Below are 22,397 nucleotides of genomic sequence, written 5' to 3'. Positions count from 1 at the left end.
TAGGCTTCAAGAGAGTCAAGTATCTAGATTTTTATGTGAAATCCCTCAACATTTAAATATTAGAAAGTGATTTTGAAACTTTCAACCACCTTCATCTCAGCCAAATAAAATACTTTTATCACACTAGGATCACTATGTGGGCTATAAATTTATGATCTCTAATGCTACATCATTCCTCAAAACTGTCCATGCCAAAAATGCATAATCTACATTCAATCATTGAAAAAAAAAATCAGACAAATAAGAATACACGGCCATTCTACAAAACAAATGGCCTGTACTTACCAGGAATTGTAGATAGCTTGAAGGACAAGGAAATGATAAGAAATCGATTTAAATGACATTAAAGGAAACCAGATTAAAGGAGAAGAGATCAAAGAGACATGACAACTAAAGGTATGTATGATTCTGGATTGGTGCCTGGGCCGGGGATGCTTTATAAAAGAGAGTATTATGACAATTAGCAAAATATGAACATGTCCTTTGGATTAAATAACAGTATTACATTAATATAAAAACTTTTCTGAAATTGATAATTGATGTTTATATGTAGTCCTTGCTATTAAGAAACACATGCAGAACTATTTAGTGGTAAAGAGGGCTGACGTCTCCTACTTACTCTGTAGCAGTTCTTAAAAAGAATACTAATAAGGCTGGGTGTAGTTCAGTGGTAGACAGCTTACCTACCATGTTCAAGGCCCTGGGTTCAATCCCCCACACCTCAAAAATGTAAAAACAGTAATAAAGAGTAACAGTTCATATGTACAGGGAGGGAGAGAGAGAGAGAAAGAGAGGGAAGAAGGGAGGGAGAGGGAAAGGCATCCCCAATAAAGCTAAGAGAGCAAGGCGTTAACTTATAAATCCAGACAATAAGTCTATGAGAGGCCTATGTTCTATTTTTGCAGGTGTTCTTTAAGTTTTAAATTATTTCCAAATAATAAATCATTTCATCTGAAAAAAAAAAACAAAACAAAACATAGAAGTCCTCTCGGTTTACCAAATTCAGTCAAAAGCCATACCTACTCTGTTGTGGCCCAGTGGCCAAACTTAATCATTTTAGGGCCTCACAACAATCCACAAAAGCATCCATTCTTGTCTCATTTTCTGGCTGGGGAAACTGAGATACTAGGTGTGAAAACCCTGTTCCAACAGCAATCAAACAATAGAAACCACAGTCTAACTCAGGCCATCAATACTAATCTGGACTATTCTGCTATATGCTTTACAAGAAAAATTATTTTTAAAAATGCATGCTCTTAGGCTTTAAGACAAATTAAGTAATGTTATCATGGAAAGTTACCTATTTAGTCCAACTTTCTTCAATCACCCTCCAGACTTGAAAACTGCATAAAAGTCTACAGCATAAGCAATCACAAAGAAGAAAATACAATCTACATTATTTCAAAGAGAAAAGGAGTGCCAAAAGTAATTACCCATTATGGGAATGACAAAGTTTAATTTAAAAAGCAAAAATGACATCTTTGTAACTCTGGAATAAAGCTTTCATAGATATTACACAAAAAGGATGAATCATAAAAAGAAATATTGATAAATCTCTCTTTATTAAAAAACATTAAGTAAACTCAAAGAATGGCAGATAATGTTTGCAAAACTTATACCTTGTCAGGACTTGTATCTAGAAAATATAAAGAACTCCCAAAACTTAACAAGAACACAGACAATCTGCCAAAAAAAAAAAAAAATGCACAAAGATTTTGAATAGACACTTTCCAAAGGAAGATAGACATGTGATCAGTAAGCACATGAGAAGATGCTCCACATTTTTAGCCATCAGAAATGCAAATCAATGCCACGATGAGATACCACTTCACAATCACTATCATTGCTTCAGTAAAAAGACAGACAATAATAAGTGTTGTCAAGGACAGAGAAATTGTAACTCAAAATTGGTGATGGGAATGTAAAATAGAACCAAGCTGGAAAATAGTCTAACAGTTTCTTAAAATGTTAAAACACATTTATTTACATTATGACTAGCAATTCCACTTCTAGTTTTCTACCTATGAAGAATGAAAATATACGTCCACACATAAACTAGGATGTAATTGTTCATGATAGCATTTTTCATAATAGCCAAAATTTGAAGCAGTTCAATGTGTATCAACTGATAAACAAATAAACAAAATTTGATATATTTAGATATATGAATGCTATTTACTGGGTAATTAAAAGGAATGAAGCATTGATATGTGCTACAATGTAGATAAACCTCAAACACATTATTCTGGATAAAACGAGCCAAACACAAAAGATCACTTGGAATATAATTCCATTTATACAAAAAAGTCCAAAAAAAGGCAAATCTAGAGAACAAAGGTGGTTGCCTAGGGATATAAATGAAATAAAAAAGATTTATATATATTTTATAGCAATTTTTTCATAATAACCCAAAACTAGAAATAATCCAAATGTCCAGCAAAGGTAAATGAATAAACAATTTTGATACATCTACATAGTAGCGTATTACTCAGCAATGTAAAGGAATAAACTACTGGTAGACACAGTAACATGGATCAATCTCCAAAGTCATTATGCTGAATAAAAAAAGACCCAAGAGAATATCTGTATGCTTCCATTTATATGAGATTCTAGAAAATATAGACTCTTATATAATGACATAAAAGATGTTACTGGTTGACTAAGGGCCAAAGTAGATGAAGAAATTGGCTGCAAATAGTAAGGGGAAATTTTTAGAAGGGATAGAAATGTTCTTAATGCCAACTGTGCTAGTTTTGCATGTGTATACATCTGTCAAAACTCAAATGGTACATGATAAATGGTTTTTAAATTACTGTGCATAAATTATGCCTCAACAAAGTTAAAAAGTAGGAAAGAGTAGAAAAGAGAATGAGTAATTGGACATTTTCTATTTAAGGTTTAAAACAACTTCCTATATTTAAAGAGAACTAATTTTCATGAGCAAACAATTTTTAAGTAAAAATAAAAGAATTTTTTAAAAGGCAATAGAAAGAAAACTTGCTCTATCAATTCACCATGTTTCCAAGGAGAAAATGGGGAAAAGTTTTGAAGCTGAAGTCAAAAGAACAATTTGTGTTTCCTACATACCCTAGCAACCAAGTTGCCCTGAGCAAGTCACAACTTCTACAAGCCTCAGTTCCCACACCTGTAAAATAGGGATAACATGAACAACTACCTTACAGGCAATGGTCATAGTTTCAATAGAGTAAGGCTTCTTTTGGACTAGGAAGTCTACCTTAGCCAAAATTATAATCCCAGTGTATAGCAATTCATAGATGCTCAATCAGTCTTCACAGAATACATGAATAACTTTAAAATTCAACCTGAGCTGGGCATAGTAGCACATACCTGTAATCCCTGTGACCTGAGGCAAAAGGATAGCAAGTTCAAAGCCAGGCTCAACAATTTATCGAGACCCTAAACAACTTATCAAGACTCTGTCTCAAAATAAAAAATAAAAAAGGGCTAGGGAATGTAACTCAGTGGTTAAGAGCTCCTAATTTCAATCTCTGGTACCAAAAAAAAAGAAAAAAAATCAACCTGAAAGGTGAGAAAGTGCATCATGCCAATATATAACATTTGTTTCCTTCAACTTTGAAGACTAATACAGAAAGGTCTCCCCCCTTTTTGCCATCTTTAGTATATTAACTCTATCATATGGAAACTCGAGTATAGAAACTTTAGGTCTCTTATGAAATGTTACTGTAATTCAGGTCATTATAGACCAGATTTGATGTTTTAAATCCTCAGGTGTACTGCCCTAAGACAGATTCAACTGTCAGACTAAATTCCATGAAAGCAAGAACTGTACCTGCTTTATTTACCACTGATGCTCACTGCCAATATTTGCCTATCACAGAGCAAGCACCCAAAAGCATGTGCAAAGACCCTGTAAGAAGATGAACTACAGGAAGAGGGACTTTCAAGAAGGCCAAAGTGTCTGATAGACAGAGAGCAAAGAGTTATGCCCAAGGAAGTTGTGGATAAGACCCAGACCATGCAGGATTCTTTTAGATTATGTGAAGTTTTGTTCTTATCCAAAGAGCAACAGAAGGACATGGTAATTTTTAAACAGGTGGTTGGCAGACTAAATAATGAGGAAAGGGACATAATTAGATTTGAATTTGGGGGGAAAAAAAACTCAACTCTCTACAGTATGAAAGAACTAATTATTGGGGGACAGGGAAACAGAGTATTAAGTTAGAGTATACAGTCTAAGAGGAGGCTGTTCCAACAGTTCATTAAAGATATAATGGTAATCCGATGCAAGGTAGTGGAGGTGGAAAAAGTAGACAGGTAGGTTCCCAATATGTTCACAGAAATCAGTAGAACCCAACTGGGGGGCGGGGGGGGGATTCTTCTTCTGAGTCTCAAGTTTTCATTTTCGAAACAGGACTGTTGATAAGCCATCTGTATCATATCTATCTTGTAATCTGTTGTGATAAGAATATGAAATAATACAAATGTGCACCAAACACAGGTGCCGGACACACAATAAATGCTGAAAGTAAGTAAATAAATACATAGGTCTCTATCGCTTTTATTATTGTTGTTGTCATCCCATGGAATAGCAACTACCAGAACCTGTTCAACAAAGGTAGTGAATAAGAATGTGGTCAAAGATTCATACCACAGTGCTGAAGGCACAGGCTGTATCTGCTGTCCACTGAGACAACTGTTCCAAATAAACACATCTGACCGCACGATATTTCATCCAGCTCTCAGTCCTCAGAGACCATGATGGAATGAGAAAGCACAGCTGGTGTGATGATCACAGTCATCTGGGAGTCCAGGAAACTGAGGCACAAGGGCGGCTACAAATTTAACCACAGAATAGGTGCAGAAATAGAACAAGGGACTGGGTGTCTCGATTCTCATTCCTGAGCTGGTCCAACGGGACTCGGCCTGCATCCTAAGCAACACGAATATACAACACACGCGCGCGCGCACACGCACACACACGCACACGCAGCCCAAGTCTCCAGGATCCTTGCAGACAAGGCCCTGTCATCCCTTGGTTTAACACCGTGCATCCGCTCATCATCAAAGCAAGCCCTTCCGGTTCCCTGCCTCTAGCTCCCAGCGGAGCAAGAATCCCAGACCTAGGGAAGGCCGACGTACCTTAGCTTCGCGCTCTCGTTCCTCCGCGGTCTGTGTGCGCTTCATGTTGCCACTAAAGCCGCCTTCGCCACCTCGAGCCGCGTAAATGCCTGGCCCTGGGCCCCGCCTCCTGCGTGTAGTTCTCTCGGCGTTCTGCTTCTATCCAGCGGCATGCGCCCTCAGAACCTTGAGAACTACCACTCCCAGGATGCACCGCGCGACGCCCGCGAGCGCCTCGGGCTTCAGAGCAGAATTTCCCCGGTCCGACAGCGGACCCAGGGTAGTCCGCTACGCAGCAAACAGGAGGCCTGGAGACCGCGAAGAACTACATTTCCCAGGGGGCAACGGGGCCTGCCATGTTTTTCCCGTGCTCCTCTCGGCCGGCCTCCCGACAAGCTGTCGGCGCCATAGCAACGGTAGCTATCGGCCGGGCGACAGTGGTGGTGAGTACTCTGGGGGGTGTCGGGGGTGGACGAGGCTAGCGGACCCTAACGCTGCAACACCGGCCAGGGTTCTGGGGTATGCTTTGCGGTCTGGAGAAGACCCTGGAGATCTTGCGTGAAAAGCAGCCCCGCCGAGACACCTCCACAGACTCAGGCCTGCATCACAACCCGCCCTTTATCCCCACGCCCAGGAGTGGTCCGAAATTTTGTATCCCAGCTCTAAAGCCTACCTAATGAGAGTTGCGGTCCCTATCCACATCCTTCAAGTAGAAGGTCACATACACACTTCACTCACTTATCCTGTGTTCAGAATTGCTTGGTGGACCCTAAACACCTTGAGTGAGTGCCCTACTATTACTTTATTACTTGTTTATTGTCTCACTACTTCTATAACCCGTTAATGCCGTAAAGGCAAGGACTTTGTTTACCATTTTGGTCTCGGTGGCTGATATTCATTTATGCATTCAGTAAATACAAACTTTAGCGCCCACCGTAGGACAAGACACTTCCATACTATGAACCCCAATGCACACCAGAAGATGTTTATACTTAATTAGGGGACACGATAAACTAGTAAACAAACGAGACATTTTTCAGATAAAGGCTATTGCTATAAAAGAAATAAACCCGGAAGAAATTGGGAAGACGACTACTCTAACATAGGATGGTCAGGGAAAGCTTTATATCTAAGCTCAACTCCAAAGGAGCCAGCCAATGCAAAGGCTTTGAACAACACTAGGGTATGGTGGGCTTGTGGAAAGTAGAGGGCAATGTAAGTGAAGTGGAGTGGAGTGAGCAAGAAGGTAGAGTGGGAGCTGTTGTAAAGGTGTTCCCACAACATGCAGGGTTTCTCGACGTCTGCTCTATTAACATTTTGGATGGGATTATCATGGATGCTATGCACCACAAGATGTTTATTCTCATCCCTGACATCTATCCCACTACAGTCCAGTACACCTCCCCTTCCCAGTTGTGACAACCCAAAATATCACCAGACAACTACTTCCTAGATTAGTGATGTTAGACAAGTTACCTGATCTATCTCAGCTTCCTCATTTGTAAAGCAGGACTCATTTGAGTAACAGTATCACAAAGATATTGTGGGTAATTTAATTAATTCAAAATAGTGAGTTAATTAAACAGAAAACAGTGCATGTCCTAAACAGTGTGAGCATTCAGTAAATGTGAACACCATCATCACCTTCATCAGTAGTCCTATAAAATTAGCCTTTACTCTATCATGGAAAAGTAGTCAAGTTTCATGGGTGGCCTGTGATTTAAAATCTTAATAATTTAAGTCCTAAAAATGACATTTTCTGTAGCAAAGTTTCTAAAAGAAGTAGTTGATCTCCCAGGCATTCATCCATTACCTGTTTCTGTCCCACAAAACTGCAGTGGTTCTCAACTTTTTGGAGTTACAATGAAAATTATGAATCCACTCCCTAAAGCATATTGCATCCACACATATACATACAAAATTTGCAAAAACATATCTCAGTTTTTGGACCCTGAAAGCTCCATGAACTTCATTCATTCATTCATTCAAACAACTATCCAGTGAATGCCTGCTCTCTGAATGTACTAAGCTCTATGCCAGCCTCTAAGAATAAAGAAGTGAACAAGACAAATTAGCTTGCTACATTAGTCTTAACATTATAGAACTTGAAAACCTCTGCCTTAAGGTATCTTCATTAGCAGTTTGCATTTAACTTCTCAGGTACATCAAAATGAAAATATAAAATCCTTTTTTTCCCCCTTTTTGCATACTATACATTTTATGGACCATTCATATCCAGGTACAAAATAAAGTTGCTGTGGCGAATGTCTGTAAAGAATACGAACTGTAAATACTAAAATTAGCTGGATAGCCTATATATGTTGTGATAGCTAATCCCTGCAACCTTTGTCTCGAGATAAAGGCAGGATGTAACAAAAGCAATACCAACTGATGAATTTTTGAAACCATTTTCACCAAACTTGAAACTCCCCATTCATCTGTGCATCAAGCAAAAAATTAGTATTCCAGTATCATTGACATCCCAAGCACATGGGCTAAATGCTTTCAATTTATCATCTCACTTATTTTTACAATAACTTTGAGGTATTATTTACTTCATTTTTTAAATAAGGGATTGAAACTCAAATAGGTTGCATGGTTTGGTGAGCAGTTAAATAATAGAACAACCATTTGGATTAAGTTCCTGATTCAATATTTTTCCAGGATATTTTTCCACAATATTTTTGTGGAGAAGAAGGGAGCTAGAAAGGAAATATTTCTTATATTTGGAAGTTTAATATTTTTTCACATAGAAGAAAAAAGAGAAAAGGAAGAATGATAATCTTACCTCATTTCCTAAGCAAACTATAGGAAATATACTGTTGAAAGAAACACTGTCTCCATGATTGAATGTAGTATTACTTTTAGAATAGAAGCTTTTATCTTCTTCAAGCAGCACATGTGGGCAATAAGATGTCCATTAAAGTTCTGGTCCCTTATTCGTTTTATTTGGTTCATTCCATTGCATGCTTAATGTAATAACTTGGGAAGAGTTTATTTGAATTTTCGTTTCTCCACAGATAGGCCATGTCTGGTCCAACTGATGAGACTGCAGGAGACCTGCCTGTGAAAGATATAGGTCTAAACCTCTTTGGAGCAGGAGGGTTACAAGGTATGGCCAGCTGTTATTTATTACAGTTATGAACTTTGATCAGTGATTTCTTTACTTTTAATTTAAAGTATTTCTGATATTCATACAAACCAAACCATTTAAGTAACTATATAGCTCTTGATTGGACTAAACAAGATGGAGAGTTTGGAACACATATGGTATTTTACTGCACGCATCAATTATCAACAGCTCATAGCAAATGCAAGATCCCCCTCTATTCTGATAAAGAATTGTTATAAATCATCTTTTTAAAATTCTACACATCAGTAGAAACTACATAGAGAGTATCATGCCTCCAAACCAAATTGCCTGGTTTAAATCACATTCACCATTAAAACATTTCTTTATGTTTAAGTTTTATACAAGAGGAAATGCCATATTTAAAAATTTTTGCCTTTCAAGTAGAGTATCTCAAAATGGCTTGTTTATGCAAGTGATAGTGAGTTTTTTTTATCAAATTAATATACATGAAAGGGTTTTTTTTATCCTTTTATCACTTAATTGTTGCTATAGAGTTAAAGAGCACTTTCAAATTGAGGAAGAAAACACTGCTTTAAAGAACAATTTAAAATAGAAAGCAATGTTTATATTTGTGTGTACAAATAATGTGTTAGCCATACTCTCTGGCGACACTACATTTACTATTGAAAAACCTAGGAATTTAAAACATATTCCACTAAGGAATCCTCATGTACCATCTAATCAGAAGAGTGTAAATGACTACTTTTAACTATCTGAGAAAGATAGTTAATGTATTGTTTACTAAAAAGAGATAAATTTTTTAGTAAATTAAAATACATATAATGTACTTTATTGTTAAAAGTGAATAGTATGTAAGTTTTGCTTTAGATCTTTCAGGGAGTATCAGGTATTCAAATACAAATAAATTTTAAGACTGCAAAGCTATTTATTGGATTTTCATACTGTTGAAGTTCAGTTCTTGTCCTCCATTACCACCATCAGACTTTAATCTCTGTCAGATTTTTCTTTGTTTTTTTGAACAATTATGGAAAATTGATGTATTTCACAAAGATATGGAAAGTACCAAATTTAAACATGTGAAAAGATATATGCATGCTCAAAGTGTATGAAAGTTCTATCTATTAAAATAGCTTGGAAAGGGGCTGGGATTGTGGCTCAGAGGGAGAGCACTCGCCTCGCATGCATGAGGCACTGGGTTCGATCCTCAGCCCCACATGAAAATACAGAGATATTGTGTCCACCTATAACTAAAAAAATAAATATTTTTTAAAAATAGCTTGGAGAGAAATGATCTGTGAAGCTTTCCAATGACAAATTTTTAAATTTTAGGGGTTTTAAGGGGAGGGGTTGGTCTTGTATTACAGTTTGTTTTTTATAGCTTAACACCCATGACTCAAAAAAAGTTTTAATCATTGTGTTCACTAAATTATTCTAACTCTTGCCTTTGTAAAAAATATATAAATAAATACTTTCAGATACTCTAACATGTTTGTGCATGCACCCTTGTCATTAGAGATAGAACTCCAGGACTCACGTTTGCTAAACAAATGCTCTACCACTGAATTACTCCTGCAACCCAGGCACTCTTTGACTTTTCTGATTTGATTCTTACAGCATTCAGCATATAAATTGAAAAGCCTATTGAATCTGAGTTCCATCTTATAGTCTGAAAGAATGATTATTTGAATATATTTTTTAATAAATGCTATTTTTGCCAAAATCCCTAATACTAGATATAAAGTACTAATCACAAGAGTCTTACTCTCACTCTTCATTATTGTAAACAGTTGCTATATAATATTTCTAAAAAAATCTTCCTTGTAGATCACAAAGGAAAAATCTGAATTCATCAGAGATTATTTTAATACCAATAGTTATCATTTTTAAAGACTATGTTAAGTAATCCTATAATTAATTACCTTGGCATTTTTGCAGAAACATCAACAACACGGACAATGAAGTCTCGCCAAGCAATATCACGTGTCAGTCGTGAAGAACTGGAAGACAGATTTTTGCGTTTGCATGATGAGAACATTTTACTTAAACAGCATGCCCGTAAGCAAGAAGATAAAATTAAAAGGTTATGATAAAAAGCTTTTAGCTTTTTTTTCTTGACTCTGTAAAGTTTGGAGGATATGCTTTTTTATAAACTTAATTGAAAACCCCACCTTCAATCTCTTTTGGAACAGGCATGTTGTAAATAAATAGAATTTTTAAAAATGGAAAATCTTACAAACCAGAATAATAAGCCAAAAAGATTGTGTTTATTATGTCAGAACTTGCTATTTGAATGAAGAGAGCAAGCTAATAGCTAAGAGTGCCATGAGTATATCATATCTATAAATAACATTTGGTTTAATATTTATAGTTTAATAAGCAAATGGCCAGAGCATTTGTTTTTTAAAATGTCATCATTTTAAAATAAAAGTTTTAAAAAATAATTAACTATTACAACTCGTTAGAATACATGTTCCTTTAAGATTTGTGGGGTTTATTAATGAAAACATCACTTCAGTCTCTCTAGAACATGTTTAAATTAGCTTAGGTTAGTCTATATTTTCAAGGATCTCCACTGTGTGCTGAAAAAATATTATCACTTTTTATTTATGTGCAAAAAGTTTATGTAAGACTGATGTCTTAAGAATAGATATTTTTTAATTCTTTCTTATTCAGAAATACTGTGCCTATCTACTGAATGTATGACATTAAAAATAAAAAAGTACATTCACATTTGTAAGCATGAGCAAGTCTTATTCATATTTATGATCTAGGTTCAAAGGAAAGGTGAGAAAGCCACTGAAGAAAGAAGATAGGGATTAGAATTCATCCTGAAGAAGTGACTCCAGTTCACTTTGTACTCTGTGGCTTTTGTTTTAGCAACCCACTGCCCTGCCTTTTACTTGGAGTTGGTTTTTGACTAATAATCTCAAAAAGTTCTCAAAGTTTGCCTGAACCCCTTTCTGTCCAGTAACATCCATGTCAGCCAAGCAGAATGAGGCATATAGTTTGTGACCACTAACTATTTTTTTTCTCTTTGTAAGCCTAATTGGGCAGTTAAAAAAAAAATTGAATTCACAATCTTGACTTTGTTAATAATTTGTCCTACCCAGAAAATAAAAAATAACTTAATAATGAGCCATGTAGTTTCATGGGAAAAGGACTACTCTAGGAGTCAAGTTGTATATGTGTGTTCCATTATCTCTCTGCCACTAGCCTATGGTATGTTCAAGCCATTTAACCTCCAGGGACTTTATTTAACTCAGCTATAAGAGTAGTGATCCCATTAACTCTTTGACCCAAAACTCGAAATTTCTTCTCAGTCTTAGACCCCTGACAGTGACTTAAATACATAGGTAGAATCATGTTTAAACTTATCCTTAGATTAGTATCTCTTTCTTTTGCATAAATATAGATATTTTAAAAACCACCTTTTTAAATAAGTACTCGAACTTTATCAGATTACTTAAGATTCATCAATGTCGTAAAATAATCAAATCACATGAAAAGTATTTCTATTACTGGACACACAAAAAATTATGCTTCCTAATAAAGTTTGCTTGAAGGTCAGCATAAAAAATGGAAAGACACTTTTAATGTGCTTCTCTTGCCTTAAAAATTAAGGTCATTTCTTTGGATATTGAGTGCTTTTTCATGTTAAATCTGATCTCTTCTTTTGACCATAATCTGTATCTCTGTGTAACAATCTGTATTACAGTAGACTCATGGATTTAGATTGACATCTCATTTGGATAACTACCTTATTTTTATGGATAGGACATTGGGTGGAGCTTAGCACCCTGAACTCTAATATTAAAGGGCAAGATAGAAGGTGGCTTTGATGGACTAGAATACCTGGCCAGATTTTCCAATGATATATCATTCTCTGGATTAGGTGGAAAAGGAACTAATCCATTGATTATTTTACTAGGATGTTTGTGGTACTCTTGGTTCTTGGTTTTTATTATCCTATATCCCTTATAAAGCATGCTTAATGGATGTGCCTCAAGGGAAAAAGAAAACAATCTTAACTGATTATGTTATGCATAGCTCTCCCTGATGCCACATGCTGCAGGCCGAGTTACCAGAAGTGTAGATAGACATGTATTACTACCGATTTACAGAGGACTCTGCTTAGGGCAAAAAAAAAAAAAAAAAAAAAAAAAAAAAGGTTGTTCTGTGACATCCCAAAGCTATTAAGGATTTTTTTATTTCACTTTTGTTCTCTTAAGTAAAAGCTTCTGTCCATAACCATGCTAAAATAAAGCAAACCCCATTTAAAGAAAAATGAAGTGTGTTTTTATTTTCAATCTCCTGTCTGGGCCTTTATAAAAATAGATTCACTATAAACTAGAATCAGCTATTGAAGATGTGCGACCAATTTTGTAAAGTCTTGAACTTGTGTGTCTCATCAAAGCCACCTTTTCTTTCTTGTCCTGCCAAGATTTTTCCATTCACTGTCAGGCATGTTTTCCGTACGTGTATATTACATCACCCCCATGTGCCCTTTCTGTCTTTTGTTCTGTCTAACCAGTTTTTATCAAAACTTAAAAGAATCAAAGGTATAAACTCCTGAGATGTCAAAGTACAATTTAATTCTAAATTTAAAAGTGGCATTAAAATGATACTTTTTACATCTCACTATTTTCAACCATTAAACTCAAGTGTTTCTTGAGGACTAAGCAAGATTTAAAGGTGCATTTTGGTTTCTTTTGAAATTTTCATTGAGCTTTATATGTGTGCATCTATGCATTCTAACATTTTTATATTTATAATATATCTTAATCCTATAGAAACTGAAAACAGTATATTACCAAAATGTTGCATAGTCTTAACACACTTTTCAAAAGTTTTAACTTACTGTGGATTGCAGATATAACCCACCATATCCACAATCTGTAACTACATTTAAGTGCATACAGCATTCCTATATAAGGTCATGCGTTAAAAATTGCATTTCAGGAACATATGGAGTAAATATGTGTCCTCTCTTTACTAACCTTAAATGATAAGCCTTAGGAAACTGTTATTTGTCAGTGCTATAAAGCAGATTGTTGCCCAGTGGTTTCAATTATCATCAAAGGATTCTTCACAGGCAGTAATAGTTACATCAAAACCTGAAATTTATTATTCAGGTTCTGCACTGAAGTCTTCACAGTGATTATGTTCCTTTCAACAGAATGCATTTTATGCTGACTTCTCACATTCCTTTTCATCTTTTTATTATTTCCCTAGAATGGCCACCAAGTTAATACGGCTAGTTAATGACAAGAAAAGATATGAGCGGGTTGGTGGCGGCCCCAAGCGGCTGGGACGAGATGTGGAGATGGAAGAAATGATTGAGCAGCTGCAAGAGAAAGTTCATGAGCTTGAAAGACAAAATGAAGTCCTCAAAAACAGACTAATTTCAGCCAAACAGCACCTTCAAATCCAAGGTTACAGGCCATACAATTATGTACAGTCTCGTGTTAACACTGGGCGTAGAAAAGCAAACGAAAATGCAGGCTTACAGGAGTGCTCCAGGAAAGGTAAATGGAGAGTTTCAGCAAACCCTAAATTTAAGTCCTATAATAGATTCTTTCATACAGACACAAAAAGTTTTATTTCTATATTTTACATGTTTTAAGTATCAAAAGAGATAGAAAATTAGTTTTGAGCTTGCTCTTTGATAAAATCATAATATTGTCATGAAGATCATTTTATTTAAGAGTTGGTTCTTTTTAGTTGATTTTTTATATTAAGAATAGAAATCCGGCTGGGGTTGTGGCTCAGTGGTTGAGCGCTCATCTAGCATATACAAGGCCCTGGATTCGATCCTCAGCACCACATAAAAATAAATAAATAAAATAAAGGTATTGTGTCCAACTACAACTAAAAAATAAAATATTAAAAAAATATAGAAATCACATTAACTCAGACAAGTGGGGGAAATCAGCTAGTTTGCTTATATGTGGCCACATTTTTTTGAATGATCACATTAAACTTTTTCATCCAAAACTTTTTATAAAATTTGCAAAAGTGGCCAAGTGTGGTGAGTACACACCTGTAATCCCAGCTACTCAGAAGACTGAAGCAGAAGGATTCCAAGTTTGAGGTCAGCCTAGCCAGACCCTGTCTAAAAAGAAAAAAATAAAAATTCTAGGGCTGCAGCTCAGTGATAGGGCATCCTGGATTCAGTACCCAGTACTAAGAAGTACTGAAATCTTTCTTGTTTTGTGGAAGCAGTGTGACAGTGGACTATGTGTATAACTAAGAATTTAAAAAGTTGGGTTCTTTCTCCTCCACTTACTAGCTGATCACCTTAAAAAACTCTCCTAATCATTATAAACTTGAGTTTTCTTTACATATAAAATAAAAAGTATTGAAGTGGGCTGGGGATATAGCTTAGTGGTAGAGTGCTTGCCTAACATGGATGAGCTGTAGGTTCAATCCCTAATACTTCCCAAAAATCTCCAAGTGACCTTTATAAAAGTCTTTTCCATCTGTAAAAATAATCACAGGTCAATTGTTTTCTTCATTTTAAAAATGAATAACCTAAAATTTACCCATATTACAAAGCAATTGAATTGCCAAGATAGGACTCAGTATAAATTTAAATATTTCTAATAAAAATTCCCAATTCTCTCTATCCACAGACAAACCTTATTATAACAGAACTAAAAATAAATAAACGTTTTTTTTTGTTTGTTTGTTTGTTTGTTTGTTTGTTTGTTTTGGTGGTACTAGGGATTGAACCTAGGGCTTTTCACATGCTAGGCAAGCATTCTACCATTGAATTACATCCTCAGCCCTTAAGTAACTTTTTAAAATTTCATCTACTGGAGAAGGAGATAATTGATTTTTGTTTGGAATATGCTTCACATAAAGATCAAACACCTTCAGGAATTTAAAAATCATGCAAAACTGTACTTTCAATTCATTGAGGAAGGAAAAAAACATATGAACATAAGGGGAGAAAAAATTGTTGTAGCTTTCTCTCCAAACCAAAATGTTAACACTCTCTGTTCCATAGATAGAATTCCTTTGAAGTCAGTAAGGCCATCACACAGGCAGGAGGCAGCTGCAGGATGAAAGGGGTTGGCTGTTCCTAGCTATGTGAGATTGCGGTCAACTTTGAATATAACCAAAGTAAGCATAATGAATTATAAATCAGAAAATACATACTGTCATTAATTACCTTTTTTTATATGGAAGAGAACAGCTGACCTCCAGCCTCATTTTTCCCATCTATAAAACGGAATGATAATAATACCAGATTAGATAAGAGGTGAAGCTTTTGTAGGTCTACAATAAATTATTTTAACTTTAAAAAGTCACTTATTCTCTAATTTAGTCAGAATATAAGTGGTCAAGATGATATCTTTGGTCTGCGAGGTCTTTTGTACGAAATAAAAATAATGTCTGAAATTTAGTTTACTTTACATAGCAAATAAAAATACTTTTTAGACTAAAACGACAAGCTGATCTAGTATATGAATTATTATTTAAATAGAAAAGATCAATCAATAGAGGGGCTTGGGATGTAGCTCAATGGTGGAGCATTTGCCAGACACTGCCAAAAAACAAAAACATTCATGGAAGTTTGACTACAAAGCTTAAATTTCTCTTTATGATTGTACACTTTTAATGACCCAGACCTTTTTTTTTTACTAAACATAGAGTCCAGAACAGGGAAGTTGCACAAAACATTAGTGATGAATACTTTCTTAATCACTATTTTTCTGAGTAAAGCTGGGGGGCATCATTACCAAAGTTGATACCTCAGCTCTGCCTTTGAGGACTGCCTCTGAGGCTGGGATTAAGGCCAGACTTGTCAGGAATATCTCAACGTTCAGGGACTAGACCAGAACCCAAACCCTCTCTAGCCATGGAAAGCCTTTACCCTCAAACTGCTGTGCAAATAACTGTCATTTTCTATTTGTGCTTTGGGATAATGGATGAAAAACACTGGCTTGATTGTGGTTGATACTATGCAAACACAATTCTTGTTGTGAACAATGAGTGGAACAAAAATTTGTAAAGTTTATGTGTTTTAAAATATAACTATTAGCAAATCACCATGAAACTGTTAATTTTAAGAGATATTTTGAGTATTTTTTTAAACCATGCTGCTAATGTTGAATTTTCCCTTGATTGATGTAGGAAAAGCTTAAAAATTAGGATTATTGCCAAAATAATTTAACTGGCAAATTCCATCATACTAAAATATTTGAATGTGTTAGGCAGAGCCTTTTCTGTTCTTTTTTTTTAATTATTTTTTGAGACATATGGGCCTTTATTTTTTTCATTTATTTATATGGGATGCTGAGAATTGAACCCTCCTACATGCTAGGCAAGCATTCCACCACTGACCCACAACCCCAGCTCCACCTTTTTTATTCTTTAAGCTAGTACAGCAATAGATATTGAACATATTGGAAAGAGCAAGAAATAGTTTTATTATTCTAATTACAGTTCTAATTTATAACAATGTGTATGTACATTAAAACATCATGCAGATGGCAAATACAATTTTATCTATCAACTTAAATAATAAAATAACATTCACTTTTTTTGAAAGTAAACTTTTCTAAAGTAAAGAGTTTTATATCTGAGACTATGCTCAATTTAAAAATCTCTATCATTTGTCATCCTTTACCTTAAACTTTAATAGTTTAATTATTCCATAAATGTAAAGTAATATAACTGAAAGCATGTCTCATTTTTAATAATGGGAATATCCTTGTAAAATTGCATATAACTTTTTAAGAAACAGGGTCTCACTCGTGTTGCCCAGGCTGGCCTTGAACTCCCAGTGTCAAATGATCCTCCTGCCTCAGCCCCCCAAGTAGCTGAGCCAGCATATATAACTATTTTTATTAACTTATAATTTTTAAAATTGTAATTTAAATGCAAGAGGGAAATGTCTTATTAAAGAAATACTGTCAATCTAGTCTCAAATCATCTTTCCTAAAATATGAATTTTCTTATTTAGGTAGAATAACAAAGAATAGGCAACACGCTGACTTAGGGTCAACAAATTGGAATGATTTAAAAATTTTAAAAAATCATTAACACACAAAAAGTTAAGTTTTTGAAAACTTTTTCCCTCAAATTTTAGTTTATATTGTAAAGACTAGAAATTTTTTTCAGAAAAATTGCAGGAGTTCTAAATCAAATTATTCCTAGGTAATTTGGTTTTCATAGTATTATTTGTTAAATGGGCAACAGTTGCTGCTTTATTTTATTTAATACCTACTGCAGGTGAGATCTAATATTCTCTTTGGCATTGTATTTCTAATTCTCTATACAATGGAGCACATATGTCTTAATACTTAACAAGAGATTTTATTATATTGTAAATATCTTATGATAGCAAATAAAGGAGATTTTAAACTTCCCTTCTATAATCATATTTTATTCCTATATTTTTAGGTATAAGACTCCAAGATGTAGATGTAGCAGAAACTGTACAACCTGTGCTTACAAAATATGGCAATAGTTTACTTGAAGAAGCCAGAGGAGAAATAAGAAATTTGTATGTATTCTTTTTCATGGTTATTTTAGAACTATGTTTATTGATCATGTCTTATTTTGATCCCTTCCTTTCCTTTATTGTAAACAAAAATGGGGTATGTCTAAATAATTTGCTTCACTAAAATACAGCTAGTTCTAAGGGGTAATAACAGGTATTACATGACATGTTTTCAGTAAAATAAGGGGAATGAATAACTTATCCGCTACATCAATGAAAAGGTTTATAAAATAGTCTTCTTTATTCTAATTTTACCCCCAAAGGAATGGCATGGCATCCAATCATTTAGAGTAGTATAAACTTTAGAGGCAACATTTTCATTCCCAGAAAATCACAGGTAACTTTTTTCTTTTCTTTTTTTTTTTTTTTTTTTAGATCCTGAATCAGCCCTTTTTGTGGTTTAAAAAAATAAATAAAAAGGAATTGGGAGGAGTGGCTTAAAAGTCTGAACTTATCAGATACATATGGATTTCAGATATTATTTCCCTATGATTCTATGGTATTGCATTCTTCATCATATCATGGTTTCAAAAAAGTTACTTCCCCAACATTTAGGTTTCTTTCCCAGTTAATCAAAGCCTCATGGTTTCAGTGTCTTTGAGTTAACCAAATGAAGCTAAGGTTCTAGTTTACCTATAGACTTTCACCTGAATTATCATGAAAGCAAAACAACACTAAATGAGGAAAGAGAACATGACACAAAAAGTAAATAGTTTAGACAGTTGCTTAAGAATAATATGGGCTTAAAATGTTTCCTTTTGAATATTTTAAATATCAGTTATAGTAATGATTAGCCTGTAAGAAAATAAAAGATTTGACATAATTTATTACCTGATAATCAGCTGAGAAATCAGAGTTCGTACCAATTTCCTGAGGCTCATTGCACTGGGATACCATCAGACACAGAAGAAAAAGATAAATGCATGCCAGAGACCACTAAGTTATGTTTGGCAAGTTTCCCGCCATCCTCTCTGAAGTGTTAATTTGGGTGATATAGGCAGATGTGTATATATGAAAGAAGAAAGGCACATTAATTATCTGAAGACCGGATTGTAGAGTACACAACAGGTGATCAATAGAATTGAATTAAACCAAAGTCCAATCCATTGCGTTATTATCTTGTTAAAAAGCAATATCTTGAATTGTTCCATATGTATTTCCAAATCATCACATTCAATCTGCTACTATTTCACTGTGTGCAGAGGCAATTAAGCTAAACTTTTTAACTTTTGCTTGCTCTTTATTATGAAGAAATATCTTTGCACTGATCTTAAATACTACAAATTTTCCTCAACTACAGATTCTTAGAAGGCTTTTTATTTCAGAGAAAATGTTATTCAGTCACAAAGAGGCCAGATAGAAGAGTTAGAGCATTTGGCTGAGATCCTAAAAACTCAGTTGAGGAGGAAAGAAAATGAAATTGAGTTATCTCTTCTTCAGCTTCGTGAGCAGCAAGCTACAGATCAAAGGTATGTTAAAATAGAAATACCATTTTGATAAGGTCAGAGTTAGTTTAAAATAGTTTATCATGTCCGTAAAAGGATACATTTATCTAGACTATTTAAAAATCATTTTTCACTTAACATTATTTCTATAGGCCTACTTTAGACCTACTAACTACTATCAACAACTCTCATGTAAGGGCTATTTTCCCTAACCTGCCCCTTTACAGGTTCTGATTGGTGGAAACTGCCCTCGTCATATGTTCTCTGTTTTTTTGCTTCCTTTGCTAAAATCTCAGGAAGTTAATGTCATTTCATTGTAGCTACTGAAAGAAGTACAGGGTATAAGATTTTATCTGTTGATTTACCTTATATACAAGTCTAGCACATTTAAGATTTTTTTCAACCTTAAAAGGTAGTAAATTCGATAATACGGTTATAGTTGGTGATCTCAAAGATGTTACCTCTCCTCAAATCCAAAGTTGGCGTTGATCTGTTGATTATTGTGGAGGATGATGGGACCCATCAGTAGTTGCCCTAGAGGCATTTTGCCACCACTGCATTTTGGACATTTTATAAAGTATAGTGTTTATGCTTGGACATTGTGCTTTCAACAAGACTTTATCCTTTTACCGCATTCTTTCTTGAATTATCTTTCTCCCTTTATGACTTTTTTTTCCTTTAATTTTTTATTGTTTTGACTAAGCATACTCCAAATCAGAGATAGTAGCATATTGAATCTATCACTCAACTTTAACAATTATTAACATGTTACCCATCCTATTACATAAACCCCTTCACCTTTATTTTCCTCCATTAATTAGCCTCAGCCAGATATGTCACTCAGATACTTTCGTATGTATCTCTTTCTGATAGGGAATTTTTTAAAACATAATCACCATGCCACTGTCACACCTGACAAAATTAATTGCCATTCTTTCATATAATCTAATAACCAGTTTATATTCAAACATTCCTAAAGATGTCTTTGTACTGTTCATTTGAATTGGAATCCAAATAAGGTCTACACCTTGGATTTAGTTGCTATCTCTCTTTTGTATTTCATTAATCTCATTTTTTCTTAAACCAGACAGAGTTCCACTTTTCTTTCCCCCTTTCCAATGTGTCTGATGTTATGCATATGTGGCTGGATTCTTATTTAGAAAAACAAAGAAAGATTTCCTAGTGTTTCGTTTCACATTCAGTGTTTACCCTCTTTTAACAAACTAACCTTACGTGGTAGCATATGAAGAAGCTAAGAAAAGAAGCATATCATCAAACTTGTTTAAAAATGTAAAGTGAGCTAAAACATATATCAAAAGCTTTATACTTAAAAGATTTATGGGCTAGGGTTATGGCTCAGCGGTAGAGCGATCACCTCGAATGTGCAAGGCCCTGGGTTTGATCCTCAGCACCACATAAACATAAATGAATAAAATAAAGATGCTATGTTCAACTACAACTAAAAAAAATTAAATTAAAAAAAAAAAGATTTAATTGGGCACAGTGGCACACCCTATAATCTCAGCTCCTAGAGAATCTGAAGCAGAGGGATCCTCCATTCAAGGCCAGCCTCAGAACTTAGTAAGGACCTGAGCAACTTGGTCAGCCCTTGTCTCAAAATAAAAAATAAAAAAGGGTGGGGATATGACTTAGTGGTAAAACATCCCTGGGTTAAATACCCAGAACCAAAAAAAAAAAAAAAGAAAGAAAGAAAGAAAAGTTAGAAGAGTAGCATAACCTCTAATATTTATGTGTAAAACTGAATTGTATAAGAAAGCCTAATAACTAGTAACATTATATACCCTCCTAAATGCACAGCAAAAGAAACATGAATATTTTTGAGAATTATATTTAATTATATTTAAATGTAAACATTTAAATTTTAATTAGACATGTTTACATTATACTTAATTTGAACCCTGACTTTAAATCATGATTGTCTAGGTGTGACCCATGTTTCCCTGGGAAGAGGAACTGATTTAGATTCAACCTTCTTGGAAAAAACAAGAAATGGTTCCTTATAAGGTACAGTGCCACAGAGGACAAGACCCCTTCACTGAATGTAATGATCTTAATGTGATTGCTAACAGCCATAATTCAGACATTATCTAAATACAAAAGTTCACATAAGCCAAGCTCAAGCTTGGGGCCCATCCTTATCTGCTGTATTCAACCATTATTGCAAGGTTATCAGGGAGTACCTTCCTTGTTATTTTTCTCATATTCCCAGACAGTCAGATGGACTATGTTAACTGATCCTTTTTCCAGATGGATATGATCGTCAGAGCTAGATTTTCAGTGTTAATTGAAAAGGAGATCCAAAAGTCCTTCAATCCTGGGTCAGAGCAGCAGCAGAAAGAGAGTGATAGACAAGGACACATGCTTTTCTACTATAAATATTGCCAGTAAGAGTACCAACATGTACTTATAGAGGAGCTAACCTTAAAAAACAAAAGAAGGGCTTCCTCAGAGGCCTATGTTATCCATATAAACAAAATAAGCAGTCTTTTCTGTGATACCAAGAATTATAAGTGGAAACAAAATTGGTATTACAGGCCAAGTAACTTTTGTTGCAGAGGTCAGGGAAATAAATCAGTTTTTACCCTAGCTTACTGAATTTATAAAAGTGAAAATTTACATGTCATTTCCTTAGAAGGAAGAGTATCTATAGTGAGTAGCATATCGTTTCTTGAAATGTTTTTGAAACTGAAGAAATAAGTTAAAATAAGAACTTTCAAGGCTATTTTTTAAAAATATGTTTACACATAGCTCAAAATTTTATGTATAACAGCAATTTTTTGAGACTAATGGAAAACTGTTGAAAAAAATTTAGGGAGAGTATAAAACTTGGTATAATTTACTGTAGAGAAAAATCACAAAATGGAAAACATATTTAAACTTCTCTTTCACGGATACATTATTTCAGATTTGAAATTCTAGAAGTCTGATCTGGATGTTGGACCCCTTGTTCTCAAACATGAACCTAACATAGTTGTAATCTTCAGAATGGCAGTGCTTGATATTTATGGCAGAGAGCCTTTTCATAGAATATTACAGAAACTCTTCATAGTATGTGTTTAATAGACCAGTTTGGTTTGGCATCAGTTTGACATAAACTTTTGGTTATCCAAAGCCTTTAATTGCTTTGAAGTAAAAGCCCAGTGCTGCTCCTTTTTATTAAAATCATGTTTTTTCCTGTTGTTGTGGTCTATTTTGGAAGACTGAGTTGTGATTTTTGCATATGTTC

At 34.6% G+C, this 22,397-nt stretch overlaps 2 protein-coding genes across 4 annotated transcripts in view; one reads left to right on the top strand and one right to left on the bottom strand.

The window, feature by feature from the left end:
- The window catches only part of Fto (FTO alpha-ketoglutarate dependent dioxygenase), a 367,273-nt gene extending 362,051 nt beyond the window's left edge, over positions 1 to 5,222 (bottom strand). For both annotated transcript variants that reach the window (XM_026392270.2, XM_026392271.2), the window contains exon 1: positions 5,122 to 5,222. In XM_026392270.2, coding sequence (XP_026248055.1) covers positions 5,122 to 5,166 — 45 coding nt within the window. In that variant the 5' untranslated portion in view covers positions 5,167 to 5,222. The remainder of the gene's footprint in view (positions 1 to 5,121) is intronic.
- Positions 5,223 to 5,488: 266 nt separating this feature from the next.
- LOC113185227 (protein fantom-like) lies at positions 5,489 to 21,174 on the top strand. Of its 2 annotated transcripts, XM_026392273.2 has the most exons (7): positions 5,489 to 5,543; positions 8,121 to 8,212; positions 10,130 to 10,274; positions 13,427 to 13,719; positions 17,606 to 17,708; positions 19,031 to 19,174; positions 21,095 to 21,174. In XM_026392273.2, the coding sequence occupies exons 2-7, from the start codon at positions 8,128 to 8,130 to the stop codon at positions 21,126 to 21,128; spliced, it is 804 nt and encodes a 267-aa protein (XP_026248058.1). In that variant the 5' UTR covers positions 5,489 to 5,543; positions 8,121 to 8,127; the 3' UTR covers positions 21,129 to 21,174. The 2 variants fall into 2 exon arrangements, with proteins under 2 accessions (XP_026248058.1, XP_026248059.1); XM_026392274.2 differs by lacking the exons at positions 13,427 to 13,719; positions 17,606 to 17,708; positions 19,031 to 19,174; positions 21,095 to 21,174 and having other exon boundaries at positions 10,130 to 10,572.
- Positions 21,175 to 22,397: the final 1,223 nt, after the last annotated feature.

Source organism: Urocitellus parryii, chromosome 15, assembly GCF_045843805.1.
Source record: "Urocitellus parryii isolate mUroPar1 chromosome 15, mUroPar1.hap1, whole genome shotgun sequence".
In the NCBI taxonomy this organism is placed as follows: Eukaryota; Metazoa; Chordata; class Mammalia; order Rodentia; family Sciuridae; genus Urocitellus; species Urocitellus parryii.
This window is presented reverse-complemented; position numbering and strand designations above follow the sequence as displayed.